Consider the following 20,990-nt stretch of genomic DNA (forward strand, 5'->3'; position numbering starts at 1 on the left):
TAATCCAGAAATGTCAAAGTATTGATTTCACTGCTATCTACAAAAATGTTCAAGTTCACATACAACATTTTGGAAGCATGCATTTTGTCAAAATTTTCAAAGCCTGTTTGTGAGATATTTTTTTCTTGATTTTTTTTTTTTATTTACAACATTTTGGAAGCCCAGCGACGTTATACATGTTATACAAGAAAAATTTTGTTAGCTGCTTCAACATCTATTTGATTAGACAAATAAGTATTTTCGATTGCATAGTTTGAGGTCCGCAGCCACTACTGCCGCTGCAAATGCGCATGTGGACGATCGTATCTTAAAAAAGACATAGTTGCCGGAAAATAGATCGTGCTAGGGACGGATCCGACAAAGGTAGCATCATGAAACGTCTGACAGTAACTAAAAATTTAGGAATTTGAAAAACACGTTTGCGCCTTTCTTTGTTTTGTCGAAAATATCTGCACATGCTGGCGAGCTATTTCTATGAAACAACTAAAATTGAGAATGGAAATGGGGAATGTGTCAAAGAGACAACAACCCGCCCAAATAAAAAACAACAGCAGAGGGTCACCAACAGGTCTTCAATGTAGCGAGAAATTCCCGCACCCGGAGGCGTCCTTCAGCTGGCCCCTAAACAAATATATACTAGTCCAGTGATAATGAACGCCATACTAATTTCCAAATTGTACACAAGAAACTAAAATTAAAATAATACAAGACTAACAAAGGCCAGAGGCTCCTGACTTGGGACAGGCGCAAAAATGCGGCGGGGTTAAACATGTTTGTGAGATATCAACCCTCCTCCTATACCTCTAACCAATGTAGTAAAGTAAACGCATAACAATACGCACATTAAAATTCAGTTCAAGAGAAATCCGAGTCTGATGTCAGAAGATGTAACCAAAGAAAATAAACAAAATGACAATAATACATAAATAACAACAGACTACTAGCAGTTAACTGACATGCCAGCTCCAGGCTTCAACTAAACTGATTGAAAGATTATGATTTCATCATATGAACATCAGGCACAATCCTTCCCGTTAGGGGTTTAGTATCATACCATCATAACATATATGAGAAGAACATAACCCGTGTCATGCCAACAACTGTTTTTAGAATAAATGTGTTTAGTTCCGATGCAAAGACCTTATCAGTGACTCAATATTAACTCCAAAATATGCAATCTTTAATGACTTGACAACAGTATCGTAATTATATCCCTTCTTAATAAGTCTATTCAAAGGTTTTGTAAGTTTCTGAGGTGAATACTGACACCTTTGTGCTTTATAAAGAATATTACCATAAAAATTGGATGTGAAATACCTGAACGTATTAGAAGTCTGCATGTTGAGCTATATTTACGAATGATGTCTTTATACCGATGATAAAATTGTTTTTATTTAATAAATACTTGATATTCGTTTTGAGGTAACGAATTATAATATAGATAATGAATAGTCAAATCAAGGGTGATACGTATTAGTATTTTACATTAATCCCATGCTATTTTTATGTCAAACTATTTTTTTCCGAATCGTCAATTACTTTAATAAAACTTTTAAAATGATGGTTATAGGTGAAATGTGAACGTTAATTGTTAATATGAAATTCAATTTAGAAAGGCGGATAATGATTTAATGAAGGTAATTGGTTTATAAAGAGATAAGTGTTTCACACCAGGATAATCGACACTTTTTGAAATGTCAGTAATTGGTTGTAAAAATTTAAATACGTCTCCTACTCACTTCATGATTTATTTGAATATTCACTTCTCGAATGTAAGCTTCTATTCTACATAGTGTAAGTATAAATTTTATTATTTTTAAGTCAGATAATTCTTGGAATTTTTTACACTGGACGTTAAGCAAACCACAGTTAAATAAAGGCAACAGTAGTGTACCGCTGTTAAAAAAAAAGGAAAATCACAAAAATACTGAACTCAGAGGAAAATCAATTCGGAAAGTCCATAATCACATGGCAAAATCAAATAACAAAACGCATCAAAAACGAATGGACAAGAACTGTCATATTCCTGACTTGGTACAGGCATTTTCAAATGTAGAAAATGGTGGATTGAACCTGGTTTTATAGCTAGCTAAACCTCTCACTTGTATGACAGTCGCATCAAATTCCATTATATAGTCACCGATGCGTGAACAAAACAAACAGACATAATAGGTAAAAATGTCAAAAATAGGGGTACAGCAGTCAACATTGTGTTATCATCTTAATCACTATAAAACAACAAATGTAACGAAGAAGCACAAAAAGGCATACATTAAATTAACATCCTCATTTTGATTATATTATACGATTATATTTGTCTATGTAAAATGCACCCATCAAGGAAGGAGGGTATGGGTACTGGTGTAAAATTGCGCGTTTGAAATTCGCACAGGTAGACATGAAATAATTTTGTCGTTCAAAGTATGACGGGATGCATAAATAAAGTCACGCAAAATAGATATAACAAACACTGACTTAGCAGTTAAAGTAATAATAATAAATAAAATAATAGTGTGGTTCAAAGTATGACGTGATACATAAGTACAGAGTCACGTAAAATGTATATCACAAAAAAAGTTGGTTAACAGTAAAAGTAATATTAATGAATAAAATAATTTTGTCATTCAAAGTATGACAAGATACATAGGTACAGAGTCACATCATAAAATAATTTTGTCATTCAATGTATGACAAGATACATAGGTTCAGAGTCACATCATAAAATAATTTTGTCGTTCAAAGTATGATAGGATACATGATCACAGAGTTACGTCAAAAGGATATCTCTAAAAACAGACAACAGTAAAAGTAATATTAATAAAGACAACTAAAAGAATAATATAACACATAATTAAGATGATAAACAACGTCAGTACGCAAAATCTGTACTTCAAGACCATCGTGTATTATTTGTGAAGTTGATACGGAATATTTATCAATAAGTTCTGGGTACCTTCCGATGAACTTTTTTAGAAAAAGGACGAGACGTTCTTTGACATACCCCTGGTTCATCAACTTTCTGCTCAGACACTGGTGACGTTTTACAAAGTCTGAGTAGGAGCTGCAAGCTCTTGAATACCGAATAAGTTGGGAAATGTATATTCCATATGCAGGTGAAGTTGGTATGTTGCTACTAAGGTGGGGGAAATTGATAATTTCAAAATCAAAATCGTCTCGTTTGTCATAGATTCTGGTACTAAGATGACTGTGTATGTCAAATTCGAGGTATAAGTCTAAAAATGAGGCGGATGAAGCCGTGTCTGTTGTCTCTTTAATTTCTAGTTCTGGTGGATATATTAATGGAACCCAATCAGAAAAGTTTGGATTGTTAATGGAAAGAACATCATCAATATATCTGAAAGTGAAATTAAATAACCTGGCTTCTTTGATCTTCTTGTTTTTGACAAGTGTCTGAAGGAACTCCGATTCATATGAAAACAAGAAGAGGTCAGCAAGGAGAGGCGCGCAGTTCGTTCCCATAGGAATGCCGACAGATTGTTATAACTCATAAATCATAAACTCATAAATCCATGGACAAAAAACAAAATCGGGGTAACAAACTAAAACTGAGGGAAACGCATTAAATATAAGAGGAGAACAACGACACAACACTACAATGTAACACACACAGAAACAGACCAAGCAACATACAAAATCCCACGAGAATAACAAATATAACATCAAAACCAAATACATGAATAATCTCAGAAATTAATCTGAGTAAATCATTGATGGAAAAAGCCATTAATCACTGTCACAAGTTGTAAAAAATGTTATTCTAAAGTCAATAACACATGATGATGCGTCAAAATTCTCTGTCTAAAAACACAAAGATACATTACTGAACATTAGAGTTCGATGCTCAAAGGATCATTAATAGTATCGATACAAATTTACAAGTGTCAACTTCATCATTGTTCATGTTCTACTTATGTGCCAACAAACTGCAGATGGACCGTAAATCCCCGACGGCATCACCAGCCATGTACTCAACAAAATGCAAATGTCTTCTTATGAAGAAAGAAAAAAAAGTTAACAGTATCCTTTAGATTTAATATCCGCTATATAGATGATGTTCTCTCACTAAAAATTCAAAATTTGGTAACTATGTTGAACGCATCTACCCATCGAACTTGAGATAAAGGATACAACAGATACAGTTAAGTCTGCCTCATATCTTGACTAACATCTAGAAAATGACAATGAGGGTCGGTTGAAAACAAAACTTTACACCATAAGAGATGATTTCAGCTTCCCAATTGGGAACTTTCCTTTTTTATGTAGCAACATTCCAGCAACGAATGTATACGGATAATGTATCTCCCAATTGACACGTATTCCAGGGCTTGCACTTCCTATCAAAATTTCCTCGTTTTAATTACTTATCTCCTTATGTATCTATGCATTCCTGGCTTTCCTTTTGGGGGTTCCTGATGACATCAAATATAGACAAAAGCTTGGTATATAATACATTACCTGTAATGTTGGACTGCTATTCTCTGATATTATCATTAGCTCATTATGTTGCGCACAGCAATTTAAATCTGTAACATCAATCTCTGATAGCTGCTAATTTTCTGTATTTTCTAGAGGCAAAATTGGGCATTAAAGGTTTGTAATTTACTTGATGATTTCTGTTCGAATAGCTTTTAAAATACCCGCTATTTTTTATATATCATAGATATTGTTGCTTTAAACGTTAATTGACAAATGTTAATTCATAGATATTCTTCTGTTTGACCAAATTTATCAAATTTTATTTTGAAAATTGATTTTTCATTGTCCAGTTCCCTTTGTGTTGTTTACATTGATAAACGTACAAACGTATATACGTCGACGGGTTTCATCATTACAAACTTATAAAGTATTGCGCAATGTGAACCATTCGTTAACATGCATGTACATGTTTTATGAAGTCATACAAATGTTGTTATGTTTAGGGGTTCGATGTTCATTGTGTTTTGACATTTTGTTAGATATTCGAATTCCTCTGAGTTTATCGACGATTTGCCATTAAAAATTGGCCCGCTTACTCCTATTTTTCTTTTCATAATTTTGATACATATAAAGTATTGACCCATATGGAACCAATTTGATTATATTATATACATCTTATTATTTTTGTATTAATTCTGATCCAATAATTTTAAATGAAGGATGTTCGCTGTTCTTGTTTGTGATTTTTGTCAGATATTTTGACTCCTCTAGTTTTATCGATGAATTGCAATGTAAATTTGGCTGGATCACACCTACTTTTCTTTCCATAATTTTATCACATTTAGGTTACACAATCATTTTTGAAAATCTTAAACAATGCTTGTTGTTGTTTCATTGTTTATGAAAGAATAAAAGTGTATCAATGTTAAATGTTTTATTAGAATGCCCTGCCTTTAGATCAATTAGGCCTTAATATTTGACAAAAGTTATTGTTCTTGGCAAAACATTACTTAATTACAATATCTATTACAGTTTCGTCTATGTTTTACGTATAAAGGAAGAGGTCAATCAGATCACATACTGTTGCTTAATGTTATTGGTGTTCTTATAATGCTTTTAATGTATTGGTTTAATCTGGAATTAATTTACCATGTTGTAAATATGTTTTCCTTGCTATAATATTTTAAGTGCTTCCTACAACAAGGTATTCATTCATTTCAAAAATATTGAGAGAACCATGTATTGCAAAATGTTCAATGTCTTGTGAGTAAAAATTAAAAAGGACACGAACCTTTCATTTTGTCTGATCAATTGGTTTTATTATCTATATACTATCAATGTACAAAAGTTTTTGAAAAGGCTTGTTTTTTTGACATAGACCATCCAACATCCTTAACCTATAAAAACGACTAAGTTCACATCAATGTGTATGCATATTTTCACGTACGCTATCGGGATTTGGGCTTCGAGCTTTGCTTGTGAAACATTTATAAGATTAAACAATGCGTAAATTTGCATCCATATGTTCATTTTGAAAAATATAGTTTGTAACATTCAACCGAGAACGGAAATTATGTCTAAAAAACACTGTTGTTGGTACTCATATCCTTGGTATTGTTTTTTAACGTATATCCGAAACCTAATTGCAGTTGTGATATTTTGGTTTTGTAGCTAAACTTTCAACAGATTGACTGAATCAGACATCTTTTTGCTAATTTTGAGGTCGTGTTTTACATCATTAATTGTTTTCGAAGTATATATTATTGGGTTAAGTGTTCTTTAATAGTCACTCTAATTTTCCTTTCAACAATTTTACATTAAGCTAAGTTATCATGTCATGACAAAGACTTGATAAAAATAACAGTATATTCGAAAGATGTGCTAATTTGGCATACTTGTTTACTAAGTAACATTTATGAACTTATTTTTTACAGGGCAATGGAAAACTATCCTTTCTTTGTTGTGTTGTTTTTAACTGTAATAACAGGTAAAGTATACTTGTATCTATGCAAGGTTGCACTTAAATGGGTGATTTCATATTATAACTGTATTATGTTCAAGTACAGTCATATTGGATCGATGTAAACTGACTGACGTTTTTAAATACGACTGTCGGAAGAATCATACAGGATCAATAAGAACTGCTTGCTTTAATTATCATTCTAATACAATGTATGTCGAATAATACTAAAAAGTAATGATGTGCGATGAATTACCATTTTATTTCCCAATAAAAAAAACTTTCAGATTCTCGATTTTTACACGAGTCATCTCCCATCAAAATGACGTAGCTGACGTATGTAAACACAAAAGACAAAACTTTAAGTTAAGAACTGGTTTGTGGGCTAAAGTGACAAAGAAACAAATATTTTAAATCTATCTGGTGTCGAGGCAAGCATTCACAAACGGCCGTGTCCGCGGCACCAATAATTTACAGAAAGAGTCTTCATTTGTTGTACATAGGAGATCATATGTGGCATTTCCATTAAAAATAATTCTCTGGCTTAATTGTTTTGACAAATTATTAGATGCTACAGTAAGACATGTATAAGAGCGGTGCATATTCGAGATTGACAACCCTACAAATTACTTTCACTTCAGTCTGCACCGTCCGAGAAATGATCTTTTACTGTTGACAATTCTAGATATTCACACATTCTATCATCCATAAATGTATATACTCATAGCAATAAATATAACAAAACCAACTCTAAAATCAAACATGTTGAAATCTAATATTTTGCATAGTACCTTTATTTAATTATATTTCGACACCTTTTTGAACCAAAATAAAATTCAGTATTAAAGCCAGTAAAAATTATGTTTTAACTGTTTTTTTTTTGTTTTTTGTTATGAAAGACTTGTACTAACGACCATTTCTGTGACACACTGAATCGTATTAAAAGACAATTTATAATGTATTTTAAGTCATTGGTTAATAAACGTCTGTATCGATAGCTGCTTAATTTCCAATAAAATTGAGAATAGAAATGGAGAATGTGTCAAAGAGACAACAACCCGACTAAAGAGCATAAAACTTCAGCTGACCCCTAAAAAAACGGGTACTAGTTTAGTGATAATGGACGTCAGACTAAACTCCAAAACATATAAATGAACTAAAATTAAAAATCATACTAGACTCACAAAGGCCAGAGGCTCCTGACTTTGGACAGGCGCAAAAATGCGGCGGGGTTAAACATGTTTTACGAGATCGCAACCCTTCCCTTATACCTCTAGCCAATGTAGAACAATACACAGCAATATGCACAGTCAAACTCAGTTTAAAAGAAGTCCGAGTCCGATGTCAGAATAGGTAACAAAAGAAACTAAGCAAAATGACAATGATACATAATTTATCAAAGGACTACTAGAAGTTACTGACATGCCAGCTCCATACCTCAATTAAACTGAATGAAAGATTATGTCTTCATCTTATGAAAATCGAGCTCTACCCCTCCCGTTAAGGGTTAAGTATCATACCATCATAAAATACTAGAGAAGAACTTAACCCGTGTCATGCCAACAACTGGTTTTAGAACAAATGTGTTTAGTTCCGATGCAAAGACCCTATACATGAATCACTATTAATACCAAAATATGCCATCTTTAATGACCTGACAACAGTATCGTAATATATGTATTAATATCAAACATTGGGATTTGCTTTATCATTATTCATTAAGCACGAAACGTGTATTCTACGTTTTTGTTTTAAATGCACAGTAAAAATCTGCTGTGTCATTAATCACCTCATATAACAATTAGGAATGGCAACGAGTACTCAAGTGCTCGGGTACTCTATCGGAAGGCCGAGTACCCGAGTACAGTTTTAGTACTCGGATATTCGTTTGCTTGTTATACATCTTGAAATATTTCTCTTCACATTTCCACTCACTTTAGTTCCGTTGAAATATCCCCTTCGTAATACTGAATAAAATCAATTAACAACATAAATATGTTTATGCTGAGGATACTATTTGTTATAGTAGTACCAGCAACGTCCTTTCGTTCGAGAGAATGTATTCATGTGCACTACTTGTAACAAAAAATTAAAAAGTCGAACAGTCTTTCGTCTGAAAATATTGACCAGATCATATTTCTAAACAAGAACAAAATCAAAGTGACCTGCGGTGAACCCCATGCAACTGATTAGAGACATTTGTAACGGTGTTTGTACACGGATCAACACTTTCACGGATTAATTATTATCTCAACACAAGTTGTAAAAACTTAACTTTGTTTGTTAATCAAGACATTTAAATTAAGTTAATTGCTCTGTATTTGAAACTTAACTGTAATTGTTTAATTTACAATTTAAAGATAGGCGAAATTACGAGAGCATCATTCAGACCCAAAAGTCGAAAATTAACTGACAATGTCATGGCTAAAAAAAAGATAAATTTAGACAAACGATAGTGCAAAAAAACAAAACACAGAAAAAGTAAGACTGAGCAACAAGAAAAAGCACTACTAATTTGAAGTCCAATACAGTTGTTGACAAATTAATGAACAAGTCGGATTATAAAAAAAAATACCAACTCCTGAGGAACATATGATACATATATTGTCTACTTTTTCGGACTTTATACGAAAGTATTTTTGATTTTATTAAAATTTGGTACAGAAACACGTACACAAACAATAATTGCTATTATGATAGGTTATTTGTAGAAAGGGCGGTCGGTAATTCATTGTTCGATTGACACAAAAACAACAGAGGATAAAGCTATATTTGCAGTACGTTTGTCGTTCGTTGATATGTTTATAAACGGTAATAACATAAACACTGCATCCCACCTAAAATCTTAACTTTCCAATAGACGTTTGAGACTCATCCGAGTACTCGAGTATCATGACCAAGTATCCGAGTATTAAATTTCCGATCTTTTGATATCCCTAATAAAAAGTGATAATCATTTGGATAAATCATAATATATATTATGGTGTTATTAAAGAGGCATTAGCTACGTGACATACTCAAAATTTAAAATATGATTATTTTTTGCAACTATTAATAAAATTGAAATAGTAAAATAATAATTCGCTTTCAGCAGCCAGTTTGGTTCAATTTTGTCAAAATAAGCCAAGAAACATCGGTGATAAATTATTCAGTGCTAAATGAGTATTTCGACCTAATTGAATCCGTATCATGTGACCTTCCTTTTAACCCCTTAGCTAGAGATGGGTTACACATGAATAAGGCGTGTTCAGTTATTAATGGAAACTAATGTCAACATTGAAAGTGAAACTATGGCAAATGTATGGTAAACCATTTGGTTTACTGATTCGATTCACAAAAACTCATTCGTATACAGGTAAAACGATGATAAACATATATTTATAACCTATAATATGAAATTGACCTAGAAAAAAAACAATTGCACGAGTTCGCTATTTTTTTCTATCTATATTTATGTTTATTTATGTTTAAATTACCGTCGACACCCTTCGAACGTCACCTCGATGGTTAATTAGACGGCGTCTAGACTAGAATACACACGAAATGCTGATACATATTATCGATCCAATAATTTGAAATTTTTTATTTTAGACTTTTCATAATTTTGATATACTTTTTAAAATGTTATAAATCAAATATGAGAATTTGAATGAAATTGGTGAACATGGATTTGACAGCTAATGTCCCTTTAAATGGGTGTTTTCTTATTAATTATGTATTATTATGTTCAAGTACAGAAGTATAGAATCGAGATTAGCTGTATTGGATCGAGACGTAGCCTTTGTCAAAAACAGCTGATCCACAAACCACCGGACTAGAAACTTGTAATAAAATGCGAACGAAAAGAAAACATATTTTGTAACGACCATTTAGTAGTTTTACGAAAAGCATTGACGCTTTACGTAACGGCTTTCGAAATTGTGTAAAACTTATTTGGCAAAAATGTAAAATCAATATAAAAAAAAAAGATAATGACCGTGTGATCATTCGGCCATTACCGTACATTTCGAATTTAATACTGCTATATCCTCCTTCTCTTATGGCTCGGCCAATAACATTCCTGGACAATGACAAACTAGGCATAAAACAAATTTGGCCTGACAAATTTGGCTTCTCACATAATAGGCCGGTGAAACAATCTGATCATGATAGACATTAGATAAGATTGTGATATCGATATCATTAATTAAAGGAGTAGGTCCTGTAAGGACCGATTTTGGCCTGAAATTTCAGGTTCATCATTTTGACCACTTTTCAAACACTTAAGTGTCTATTTCATTTGAATCAATTAGTTTATGTGAAATATTTGAACTAATTTAGTCATTAAAAACGATCCGATTCAAGCTCAAATATGAAAAATCATTTCAATATTAAGGATGAACACGAATGCGGTTACTTTCGTTTTACACGAAAACCGTCTAAAATTTAACTAAAATGCTAGACTGCTAGAATTGTGAAGAATTTAGTAATTTAGCATGACTTTAAGGTGCCAGTACCCGATATATGTTCATTGTATAGTCAAAAATAGCCCATATTTATGTAGAAGAAGCATTCTACTGTTCAATAAATAACTAACAGTTTACATTTTATCAATTTTGTAAAACTGCTTTATTTTGAGGCCAAAAAGGGCTCTTACTGGACCTACTCCTTTGATGAAAATTAACTAAATTTAATAAATGAATATACAGTTTACAAAATTACCAATGTAAACAAACACAAATATAAAAAAGAGATTTAAATTTGTAAAAAGTAGTTTATTCTATACATATTCGTATACAACAATAGATATAAAGGAATTAGAATATTTATTTATTTAACGTCAGATTTCCAGAGGAATATGTTCGTGCATATTAGGTAATTAGGTCTCCCTTAAGTGAGACTGCTTATATATTTAAGACACATATCGACCATAGCCCAAATAGTACCAAACGTACTGTTATTTTTGCAAGTAACACATCATCGGTGAAAAGCAAAATTTGGTTATTTCACAATCGATGATATGGACTAGATTTAAGTTTAACAACAAATAGAACATGTCCGTGGTCACATATAACAAATAAGTATATAAAATTATACAGTCCCTTTTAACATTCGTTGCTTGATGTTTGCTACACACATGGACATTTCTCATAATCAATAAAGATATGTTGTAATTGATAATTGTAATATCTAAACAGGTGGGTCGACGGACGTTATTTCTCCAGGAGAATGTAGAGAATGTTCAGACGGATCCGGCTGTGCTTATAGATATCAATTCTGTAATGGATGGAATACTTGTGCAAATGGCGAAGATGAAAACGAGGATTTATGTAGAGGTACCAAAGTTAAATGTTTAGTTGTAACGGAGTTATATATTTATAGAATGATTGTTTCATTGTGTACGTATAATTCATGTTTTGTATCTAAACAGGGCATTTTTTTTTTGTCTTTTCTTTAAATATTTTATACTTAATGGCCTTTAATTATTTTAAGAATTCCTCGAAATCACAGATTTTAAAAATATTACATAAAATAAATAAATAAATATTCGTATTATATTTGGTCTCATGTGAAGAGTTGTCTCATTGGCAATCATAACACATATTCTTTTTTTATAAAGAACGACAGCCCTCTACTGTTTAACCAAACTACTACTAGAAGCATTCTGCTCTTTTAGAAAGATAACATGAACGTTATATCATGTCCAACAAAATCCATATCAGACTTTCCTTGATATCATATAAATATACCCGGTCAAAATGAGGGTTCGATCAATATTCTGCACCTAACAATGCTGTAATAAAATACTTATACGTAGTTTACCTTTTAGTTTTATTATATACTTGGTTTTATTTAGATTTGGAATGCGAAACGGGAAAAATGAAATGTAAAAACGGGATACATTGTTTTCCTGAATATACTCTTTGTGATTACTACGCCTACTGTAAAGATGGTTCAGATGACGATCATGAAATGTGCAAGAGTAAGTAGTGAGTAATAGCTGGATATAATTTAAAAATTGACATAATATTGTTGTGTCTTGTTTTTTTTCTAAACATAGTAACGGTGTGTTTAATCTTTGTTTTTGTAGTGTATTCTGTTACTTGTTACTGGCATCAACATATCGACATAACCTGTGGGCTACCAATCGGTTACAATTTAATTGTTTATTTCATATATATATAAAATATATTTATATATATAAATGAATATATGTACAACAGACACACAGGGCTTGTACTTTTATATATACATAAAAGGCTAACGTATAGTATGAATTGGTAGCCACAAGGTTTCATGGTTAAGATAAACGGGTTTAAGGTATGGACTTGTCTGTTTAGGTTCGAATCCCTGAATTCTCGTTGTTGTCCATATTCACTAGTTTTCTTGTTTTTGTTTTTGTTATTGTTAAGTATGTTATTGTAGAAATTTTGTGTAATAAAAGCGAGTTTGTTCATTTATTATCATTTATTAACTTGTAAATAGTTAGGCACCATATCATTTAAGTACAAGTATTGCCTTTTGGTATTGCATGCGTTTATCGGAATATTGTTGGCTATTCCACATGGTTGAAACAAACATGATTTGTTCTATTTTCCTTTTTTGATTTATAAATTAATGTAATATGATTTCATCTGCTTTACTACATAATTTTACAACTGTTAGTTGTAAATTACTATGCTAGAAAATCGTGATGTGCTTTTTGTTAAACATTTCGGAAACATACATTTTCTGGACAGTTGTCTCAATGGCAATCATACATCTTCTTTTTCATTATTATATGCACTATATATATGTTTTTTGTCGTGTTGTTTTATCTTTGACACATTCTCCTTTTTCATTTTCAATTTTAGTAGAAATAAGTTCTAATATATCTTATTTTGTAAAAACAGACAATATTCAGATGCCTGCTAGTATGAAGATCTTTATGGACAGACGTGTTGTGTTATAATATATTTGTATTTTTTTAATCATTTAATATTGATATCTAATTTATTGTAATGAATCGTTTGACACGAATATATGGTTATTTAAACTCACTAACAATATAGAATAGGCGTTAATTTTAAATGGCATTAACACAATAGTTTACGTTATAGATACAATGGATAACCGTTGATTCATGAAAAACAAACCATTCGACCTCCGGGCTCATGGTTTCTTTTCAAGAATCAACGCTTATCCATTGTATCTATATCACAGAAATATTATTTTGAAACTTAATATCGTAATTGCATTACTGTCATTATTTAGTCACCTTACTGTTCCAATTCAACAGATCGAACGTGTCTAACTGATACAACGAAGTGTAATGATGGCATTGCCTGTTATTCGCAACAAGATCTCTGTAATGGTGTAGAATTATGCCAAAGTGGTGATGATGAAGATATAGAAATGTGCAAAGGTTGGTTCTTACGTGCAAAATGTGAATGTTAATTCTGTATGTGTCATAGAGTACTTGACAAGCACAGGTTTATAACACGTAGATTTAAATATTCATATTAGTTATATACAAGTTAATATAAATACACTTTTAAATTATTACATGGTTAAACAAAACACGTCAATTCACTTGTCATTCTCTATTCTTCTGGAGTATCGACATTCTTAAATTTTCATATAACTTTGACTGCCCCTTCCACCCTTTTTTCACTCATCAAAGTAGTATTCTCCTCATGAACACACACATATAGGGACAGAGCATATAAAAGTCATAAAAGTTACAGCGTAATATGACAATGTTTGATTGTAAAAACACAGCTGCATTATATATATACTATGTATTCATATATGGACCATTTAGACAGTCGGCTACAGTTCCTCAAAGTAATGATCAAAGTATTAAACAACTACAACCTTATCAATTTACTACCATCTGTTAAACAAATGATTACTGTTGAGATACAATTTTTGGAAATACGGTTCAATGACTATTTCGATATCAGCCAAACATCTTTTTTATTGGTGCAACATTCTAGCAAACTATAATTCATAATATGCAAATTTAAAAAACAAAACAATTTACTGTCTTACATTGTTGAATGTTTACAATTAGGTCGGTTCACAAAATTGGAACGATTTAAAGACTACCATGGTAAACCAATTGCATTTACGAATTATACAGACCCTTTGTTGAGGTTTTTGGACTTTGCGCTCAGCGACAAAACATTAAGCGTTAGAGAATGTAAGCGCTATTTTGTCTGCAGATAATCGTATTACTTGCTAGCTGTGAGTATCTGTGAGTACTCTCAGATCTGTACTTATTGTCGTTTTTGTTGAGTAGTTTATAAATACCCTGTCACTTCCGGTCTGTGTTTTGTTAGATGTTTTCTGCTTTTATCGATCTGAGCAATTTTCAACTATTTTGTATAGTTTGTTCTTCTGTTGTAATGTTACACTTCTACTATCCTAGGTTAGGGGAGGGTTGAGTGCCAGAAAACTAGTTTTAACTCCACCACATTCTGTTTTTGCCTGCGTTAAGTTAGAAGCCTGAAATTATTATTTGTCGTTTTTTTATATATATCATTTATTTTCGTTTATAGTGTGTACATAAATTAGGCCGTTAGGTTTATTGCTTGAATTTATTTAGATTTGTCATATCAGGTCCTTTATAGCCCACTATACGGTATGGGTTTTGCTCATTGTTGAAGGCTGTACGATGAGACATAGTTGTTAACTTATATGTCATTTATATAGTCCTTGGTGGAGAGTTGTCTCATTGGCAATAGACCACATCTTCTTATTTTTATAATACAAATCAAATATTTTTTTAAAGATTTTCAGTGTCCACCAGATCATGTTAAATGTGCTGATGGTTTACAGTGTATTAGAACGAAGTACCTCTGTAATGGATATCCAAGTTGTAAGGATGAGTCCGATGAAAGTAAAGAGACATGTACAGGTATGTATATCCTCATTCGAGTAACATTGCTACATGTAGCATACTCTTTATTTGTAGGTTGTTCTGTGTATTTTACGGGATAAATATGCTACCTATAATTGCTTCTTATACCCTGCCACGTCCGGTCTATTTTTTCGTTGGATGTTTTCTATTTTGTATTTATCTGATGAGTTAAGCACTTTTCAACTATTTTGTATAGTTTATTCTTCTGTTGTACTGTTACACTTCTACTATCCCAAGTCAAAGGGAGGGTTTGGCGTAAGCAAACTAATGTAACCCCAATGCATTCATTATTTGCCTTCCCGAAGTTAGAAAGTTTTGTACAAAAATAAGGCCGTTATTTTTCTTTTTTGAATTGATTTAGATTTGTCATATCGGGGCCTTTATTACCCACTGTGCGATATGTGTTTTGCTGATTGTTAAACGCCGTATGGTGACATATCGTTGTTAAATTATATGTCATTTTATATTTGGGGAAAAGTTGTCTGATTTGCATATTCCACATATTCCTATTTTTATTACACAAATCAAATATTTTTTTTAAGATTTTCAGTGCCCACCGGATCAAGTAAAATGTGCTGATGGTTTACAGTGTACAAGAACGTCCAGCCTCTGTAATGGTTATACAAGTTGTAATGATGAGTCCGACGAAAGTAAAGAGACATGTGTAGGTCTGTATATCCTCATTCGTGTAGCATTGTTTGCATACTTTTATATAATTTTACATACTCTTTTTCTTGTTATTAGTAGCTTGTTCTGTGTCTTTCACCGAATAACTATGCTATCAAACTGCGTCTTGGATTTTTAATCGTTTTTACATGTATCTTACTTAATCCGAATTTCACATAGACCTCATACTATTTCAAAGAACGTTGATAAATCTAAACCGACATTATCATGTCCTCTACTTACCGATTTGATGGTTAAGTCAAAAGTTAAATTTGTGACTAATAGCACCGACATAATAAAGATAATTTTCTTTTGAACACAGTATACAAAAGTGTTATTATTCATTTGATTATCAATTTTCTCATTATGATCAAGATTTCGAATGTGGTGAAGATAAGGTCAAATGCCAGGATGGTATCCAGTGTATATATGAGAATAATCTATGTAATGGTTGGCCTGATTGTAAAGATAAATCTGATGAATCAGCTAAAGTTTGTAATGGTAAGAATACACTAAATTATGGAGTGCAATGTATATTTCAAAATTCAAATTAAGCACAACATTGACCTCGGCTCACTCTCATTTATTATTATTTTTTTTTATTATTATTTAAAAAAGCACACTCACTCATAGAAACACCACTGTCCAAGGTTAGTGGGAGGGCGGAGCACTCACAAACATGTTTAACCACGCCACATTCTTTATGTGCCTGTCCCAAGTCAGGATCCCTTAGTTCAGTGGTTGCAGTTAGTTCATGTGTGTCATATGTGTTTCCGTAAATTGTTTTGTTATAAATTAGGCAGTTAGTTTCTTCAATTGACTGTTTTGATATTTTTTATGTCGGGCCTTTTATCCATGTTATAGTCGACTATACGGTTAGGGATTTTGTCATTGTTGAAGGCCTTACGGTTGCCTGTCATTGCTAACATCCATTTCAACTTTGGTGCATAGTTGTCTCATTGGCAATCGTACCACATCTCCTTATTTTATATTAATCAACGAAATCAATACAAAGAAATATCAATCGTACAATAACAAATATTAACATGGAAATCTATATAAATAGTCCTCTGTGTAATGAATGTAACATTAACATGATTAAGGACATGTATATTTCAACAACTTATTCCCAATACTTACATTAGTCATGTATTTGTCTAGATATTGATATATCAAAACAAGATTAAGTTTATGCAAGTATTCCATCATAATTGATTGGTTATATTAACACATATCAGCAATTATTTTTTAATCGATTGAGAACCGAAAATTGATCATTACTGTTATTTGCATTGAGTGAGTACCAGAATGGCCTCCCACAGAGACGTTACTTTATTGACTGAGTACCAGAGTGTTCCACAACAGAGACGTAAACGTATTGACTGAGTACCATAATGTTCTCTCACAGAGACGTGAACGTATTGACTGAGTACCAAAACGTTCTACCACAGAGACGTGAACGTATTGACTGAGTACCAGAATGTCCTATCACAGAGACTTTAACGTATTGACTGAGTACCAGAGTGTTCTACCACAGAGACGTTAACGTATTGACTGAGTACAAGAATGTCTTACCACAGACACGTTAACGTATTGACTGAGTACCAGAATGTCCTACCACAGAGACTTTAATCTATTCACAGAGTACCATAATGTCCTATCACAGAGACATTACCCTATTGACTGAGTATCAGAGTGTTCTACAACAGAGACGTTAACCTATTGACTGAGGACCACGGTTTTCCACCACATAGACGTTAACATATTGACTGAGTCCCAGAATGTCCTATCATTGAGACGTGAACGTATTGATAGAGTACCAGAATGTCCTACCACAGAGACGTTACTCTTTTGACTGAGTACCAGAGTGATATACCACAGAGACGTTAATCTATTGACTTAGTACCAGAATGTTCAACCACAGAGACATTAACTCTTTACCGTTCCTATGACCCGAATTCGGGTCATAAGCACTTTTTTGCGTAAAATTTAGATTAAAACCTTAAGTTCTCTGTCATTTGACTATCAACAGATTTCACCAAGGGCTTAAATGAAACCTGTGAGTTTCAGCTACACATTAAAACGCCAGTTGTGTATTTTGGGGTTGATCTTTATGGTAAAATAAAGCAATTAAACTATTGTCGTTTTTTTAAAAATCTGCTAAAATTTTGTAGAAAAAACTTTAGGATTGTGTAAATCTTGAATTATCGAAACATTGTGTTTGGTTTCTATAAACTGCAAAAATCGGTTCTTAATGGATTGTTTTCTTTCAGTTATGTTTTGAGCTTTATAAAATGAAGGTTCAATAAGTTTTCTTATGATTAGTTTCTACGAAAAACGGATACAAACAGTTAACATTGTCAATATGTCAGTAACTTTCAGCAACTATTTCTTAGAATTTCTGCCAATACCACTTAAAACGTGCATATTGCTGTTCCAGAGGCCAAATAGTATAAATAAAATGCATTTCTTACTACTTGTGTTACTTGGTTTTGACATTAAATTATAAGTACCCCCCCCCCCTTCCACCCTCTTCCCTATTCTCCCCGGGTTCACACACCATTCCACATTGTGTGTTGTTTTAAAAATGTAAAAAAATGCAGTTTTGACGTCTTTCTTAGTATCTTATTATAATCTAATATTTGTATGTTAATGGTCAACTTATAAATAAATATTATAAATAACATTGAAAATAAGTATGAATTTAATCGAATTTAACTGTCTGCCTCCGTAGCTGAGGGGATGCATCTAAGGCTAGTAATCAAGCGATCTGAGTTCGCATCCAGCAAGGGTGAATGTACGGTTAAAAAAAACCAACACAAATATTAAATATCTTGACTTGACTTTAATTTAATTCTAATTTCAAATTAAAAATGCTTTTTTCCTTGTGACAAAGTAAATTGTCTGTTTTTTAGCTACAGTCGTTTATAGAATAATAGAGACATACATATTAAGATAATCTATTACAAATCGGTAACTAAGGGATGCTGAGGCTGCCAGATTTTTGTTTTTCTGCCCTTTAAATGATTGTGGGGATAAAAGTGTGGATGCACTTCAGTTGCACAGTTGAGCTACGTTTTTTACCCCAAAAGCTCGAAAATAGCAATTTTGACCCAAATCACCACATAGCATGTTTGGCTATAAAAATTGCTGTTTCTCACATAAATAGACCATTGAGGGTTCTTATTCGTGGAGATGTTATTCGTAACATTGTATTTGAATGCTCTGTTGATACTATTTCCATAAATAAACTACAAAAAAGTACATTTTGAATCGAAATTTTACAATTTTCCGATTTTTTTGTTGTTGTCACGTGACATTGGACTGATTATCACGTGATCAAACATGACAAAAAAAAATTACAAACCTTTCATTAATAATACTGAAAAACTGTTTTCTATAAAAAGTCTTAGTTGATAAGTCTACTAACAGTAACAAGAAAGTTATGAATGATTGAAATTTGATCGTTCCTCTGCGGCAAAAATAGTGCATTTTTTGCCGAATGGTAAAGAGTTAAACGTCAATTAACTCTTTACCGTTCCTATGACCCGAATTCGGGTCATAAGCACTTTTTTGCGTAAAATTTAGATTAAAACCTTAAGTTCTCTGTCATTTGACTATCAACAGATTTCACCAAGGGCTTAAATGAAACCTGTGAGTTTCAGCTACACATTAAAACGCCAGTTGTGTATTTTGGGGTTGATCTTTATGGTAAAATAAAGCAATTAAACTATTGTCGTTTTTTTAAAAATCTGCTAAAATTTTGTAGAAAAAACTTTAGGATTGTGTAAATCTTGAATTATCGAAACATTGTGTTTGGTTTCTATAAACTGCAAAAATCGGTTCTTAATGGATTGTTTTCTTTCAGTTATGTTTTGAGCTTTATAAAATGAAGGTTCAATAAGTTTTCTTATGATTAGTTTCTACGAAAAACGGATACAAACAGTTAACATTGTCAATATGTCAGTAACTTTCAGCAACTATTTCTTAGAATTTCTGCCAATACCACTTAAAACGTGCATATTGCTGTTCCAGAGGCCAAATAGTATAAATAAAATGCATTTCTTACTACTTGTGTTACTTGGTTTTGACATTAAATTATAAGTACCCCCCCCCCCCCCCCCATTCCACCCTCTTCCCTATTCTCCCCGGGTTCACACACCATTCCACATTGTGTGTTGTTTTAAAAATGTAAAAAAATGCAGTTTTGACGTCTTTCTTAGTATCTTATTATAATCTAATATTTGTATGTTAATGGTCAACTTATAAATAAATATTATAAATAACATTGAAAATAAGTATGAATTTAATCGAATTTAACTGTCTGCCTCCGTAGCTGAGGGGATGCATCTAAGGCTAGTAATCAAGCGATCTGAGTTCGCATCCAGCAAGGGTGAATGTACGGTTAAAAAAAACCAACACAAATATTAAATATCTTGACTTGACTTTAATTTAATTCTAATTTCAAATTAAAAATGCTTTTTTCCTTGTGACAAAGTAAATTGTCTGTTTTTTAGCTACAGTCGTTTATAGAATAATAGAGACATACATATTAAGATAATCTATTACAAATCGGTAACTAAGGGATGCTGAGGCTGCCAGATTTTTGTTTTTCTGCCCTTTAAATGATTGTGGGGATAAAAGTGTGGATGCACTTCAGTTGCACAGTTGAGCTACGTTTTTTACCCCAAAAGCTCGAAAATAGCAATTTTGACCCAAATCACCACATAGCATGTTTGGCTATAAAAATTGCTGTTTCTCACATAAATAGACCATTGAGGGTTCTTATTCGTGGAGATGTTATTCGTAACATTGTATTTGAATGCTCTGTTGATACTATTTCCATAAATAAACTACAAAAAAGTACATTTTGAATCGAAATTTTACAATTTTCCGATTTTTTTGTTGTTGTCACGTGACATTGGACTGATTATCACGTGATCAAACATGACAAAAAAAAATTACAAACCTTTCATTAATAATACTGAAAAACTGTTTTCTATAAAAAGTCTTAGTTGATAAGTCTACTAACAGTAACAAGAA

The 20,990-nt window shown here is 32.2% G+C and overlaps 1 protein-coding gene across 1 annotated transcript in view; it reads left to right on the plus strand.

Moving 5' to 3' along the window:
* The first annotated feature begins 1,737 nt into the window (after window positions 1–1,737).
* Window positions 1,738–20,990, plus strand: part of LOC143044366 (uncharacterized) — a 60,875-nt gene continuing 41,622 nt past the window's right edge. The window contains exons 1-8 of the mRNA XM_076216321.1: window positions 1,738–1,794; window positions 6,372–6,424; window positions 11,575–11,712; window positions 12,234–12,359; window positions 13,656–13,781; window positions 15,153–15,278; window positions 15,824–15,949; window positions 16,323–16,448. Coding sequence (XP_076072436.1) covers window positions 6,376–6,424; window positions 11,575–11,712; window positions 12,234–12,359; window positions 13,656–13,781; window positions 15,153–15,278; window positions 15,824–15,949; window positions 16,323–16,448 — 817 coding nt within the window. The 5' untranslated portion in view covers window positions 1,738–1,794; window positions 6,372–6,375. The remainder of the gene's footprint in view (window positions 1,795–6,371; window positions 6,425–11,574; window positions 11,713–12,233; window positions 12,360–13,655; window positions 13,782–15,152; window positions 15,279–15,823; window positions 15,950–16,322; window positions 16,449–20,990) is intronic.

The sequence above is a fragment of the Mytilus galloprovincialis genome, chromosome 9 (assembly GCF_965363235.1).
Source record: "Mytilus galloprovincialis chromosome 9, xbMytGall1.hap1.1, whole genome shotgun sequence".
Classification (NCBI taxonomy): domain Eukaryota; kingdom Metazoa; phylum Mollusca; class Bivalvia; order Mytilida; family Mytilidae; genus Mytilus; species Mytilus galloprovincialis.